Source organism: Arachis ipaensis, chromosome B05 (assembly GCF_000816755.2).
Source record: "Arachis ipaensis cultivar K30076 chromosome B05, Araip1.1, whole genome shotgun sequence".
In the NCBI taxonomy this organism is placed as follows: domain Eukaryota; kingdom Viridiplantae; phylum Streptophyta; class Magnoliopsida; order Fabales; family Fabaceae; genus Arachis; species Arachis ipaensis.
This window is the reverse complement of record NC_029789.2, coordinates 15,967,735-15,969,905: the sequence shown is the minus strand read 5'-3', so window position 1 is coordinate 15,969,905 and position 2,171 is coordinate 15,967,735. Positions and strand designations below refer to the sequence as shown.

General features: G+C 42.0%; 1 protein-coding gene across 1 annotated transcript; it reads right to left on the bottom strand.

Annotated features, from left to right (window-relative positions):
- Window positions 1–1,131, bottom strand: LOC107640245. The gene has a single exon (XM_016343782.1). The coding sequence runs from the start codon at window positions 1,129–1,131 to the stop codon at window positions 1–3; it is 1,131 nt and encodes a 376-aa protein (XP_016199268.1).

Here is a 2,171-nt window from a genome sequence, read left to right as displayed (position 1 = left end):
TCACCAATGATAAAATCGAGGCACATATGACATGTAATCGAGCTGCCTGTGATCCATTGATATCTCCGTTGCTAGACACGTGTGTGGTCCATTGTACTTTCTAACTTCCCAGTAGCCTTTCCTCTGTCTCATAGTGACACGGATCAGCCAATTACAACCATTCCCGAACTGGACACACTTCCCATGATACTTCAACTGGTCGGACTCAAACACTTTATACTCTACACCCCGCCGAATATTATAACTCTTGATTGTCAGTACAGCTTCCTCTTTTGTTTCAAACCGTTGCCCGACCTCAAATTCGTCCGTGCCAATCACACTAGGCCTTTCTCCGTGAATCACCGGGTGATGCTGATCTACATTTGCGGCCTCGTTCATTGCTTCAAGGTCCAATGTGGTAAAGTGTCGAGGATACTGCTGCGTACCACTGCTACCATGGGTTTGAGCTCCCACGGCAACTGCGGTGTCCTCTTCGCCATCGCTCTCGTCACCAATAATTGGTGGCTCCGAATATGACCCATCATCACCTATAGCCTCCGCAAACGGATCTCTCTCTCTTACATCCATGAATGCGGGTGCACCGTCCACTACAGATTCAGAACCCATTGCAGCTGCAAGCTGGCCGAAGCTACGCCCATCACCCAAGTCATCACCCGAGACAGGCAAATCAGCAGCAAAAGAGGGGGACAAAACAAGTGGAGTCGCCGGTTGCCCTGTTGGAACGGCAGTGGAAGTTTCTTCTATGACGCCAGTGGGTAGATTCGGAGCAGTTCCCCCACTGCTGCCCTCCACGTCAACCATTCTGACAAACAACTCCAGCGCGCCTAAGTCGGGAAATCTTGATTGACTGTGAAATATAACTCGCATGTCGTCATCACCCAACATCGCGTACTTCCCAAACTTAACATAACCTGGCTTCAATGATATCGGAATACGAAAAAATAATTGCTTCACACATTTTTTACCACACTTTCCAGCCTTCTCTAATATACTACTGTGCAAATCCATCAACGTCGTTGACGGAGTTATAAACACACCTATCTGCTTTTTGCTAGAAAAAGTTACACCCTCACTTGTGCTTTCATCTATTTTTCTCCGGTGATGCACTAACAAGAAAATACTCTCCGCCATCTCTCACACCCTCAACATATGTCATGTGTGGCTCGTCTGTTTGAAACTCGTTTATTTATAGAGTTTCTGCCTGCATAAATCGTGCTTGAGTCCTTAGGGTTACTAACTTGGGCATAAATCGTCCCATCCCAGTTAGTGTTACAAACTAACACATAAATCGTCCCAGGCTCAAGAGGGTCCCAATAACACATAAATCGTGGCAGCCCAGTTTGATTTAGCCCATGAACACGTGAAACCTACTACCCTGGGACGATTTATACTCTACTTCTAACCCAAGAAGCCCTGCCACAATTTACTCTTAATTTGCCTCACAAGTTCATGCATTAATCGTCCTAGGGTGAGATGATTCATGTTTTATATAACCCTTTGCAGCCTAGGACGGGATACGATACACGGGACAACTAATTATGGAAACATGAGATTACTAAAGAATTTTTATTTAAATAAATTAAAAAAATATTTTATTTACTGAAATAAATAATTTTAAAAATTATTACAAAAATACATAGGATTATTTATCTCGTTTACAGTGTAAACGAAATAAGTTTGCACGTATCTCGTTTATATTGTAAACGAGATAAGATAGTGCGCGTAAGACGTGTATATCTCGTTTACATTGTATTCTAGTTCTTAACAAGTATCCTAACTATGACTATACATATATGGGATAAGGGTTAAGTACGATTTTGGTCCCTAACGTAGAGGCCAAAAATTTATTTCGTCCCCGACGTTTTTTCGCTACAAAATGGTCTCGAAAGTTTCAGTTTGTTTTAAAATCGTCATTCGAACGAAAATACCCTTCTCCCTTCTTCCCTAAAATCAACCAAATGCAGAACAGAAGCAACACCAATGACCAGAAGCAAAGAACAACAATGGAATCAAAAGAACAACAACAACAAAAGCAGCTACAAGCACAAGAACAACAAAAACCCATAAAATCATCATTATCATCAAAACTCAGAACCTCAGAACCCAGAACTCAGAAAAATAACCAGAACTCAGAACTCAGAAAAACAATGGATAATGGAATCAAAAGAACA

Excerpts from the sequence above, each read along its gene's own strand:
- LOC107640245 (XM_016343782.1), bottom strand. The coding sequence starts at position 1,131 with ATGGCGGAGAGTATTTTCTTGTTAGTGCATCACCGGAGAAAAATAGAT.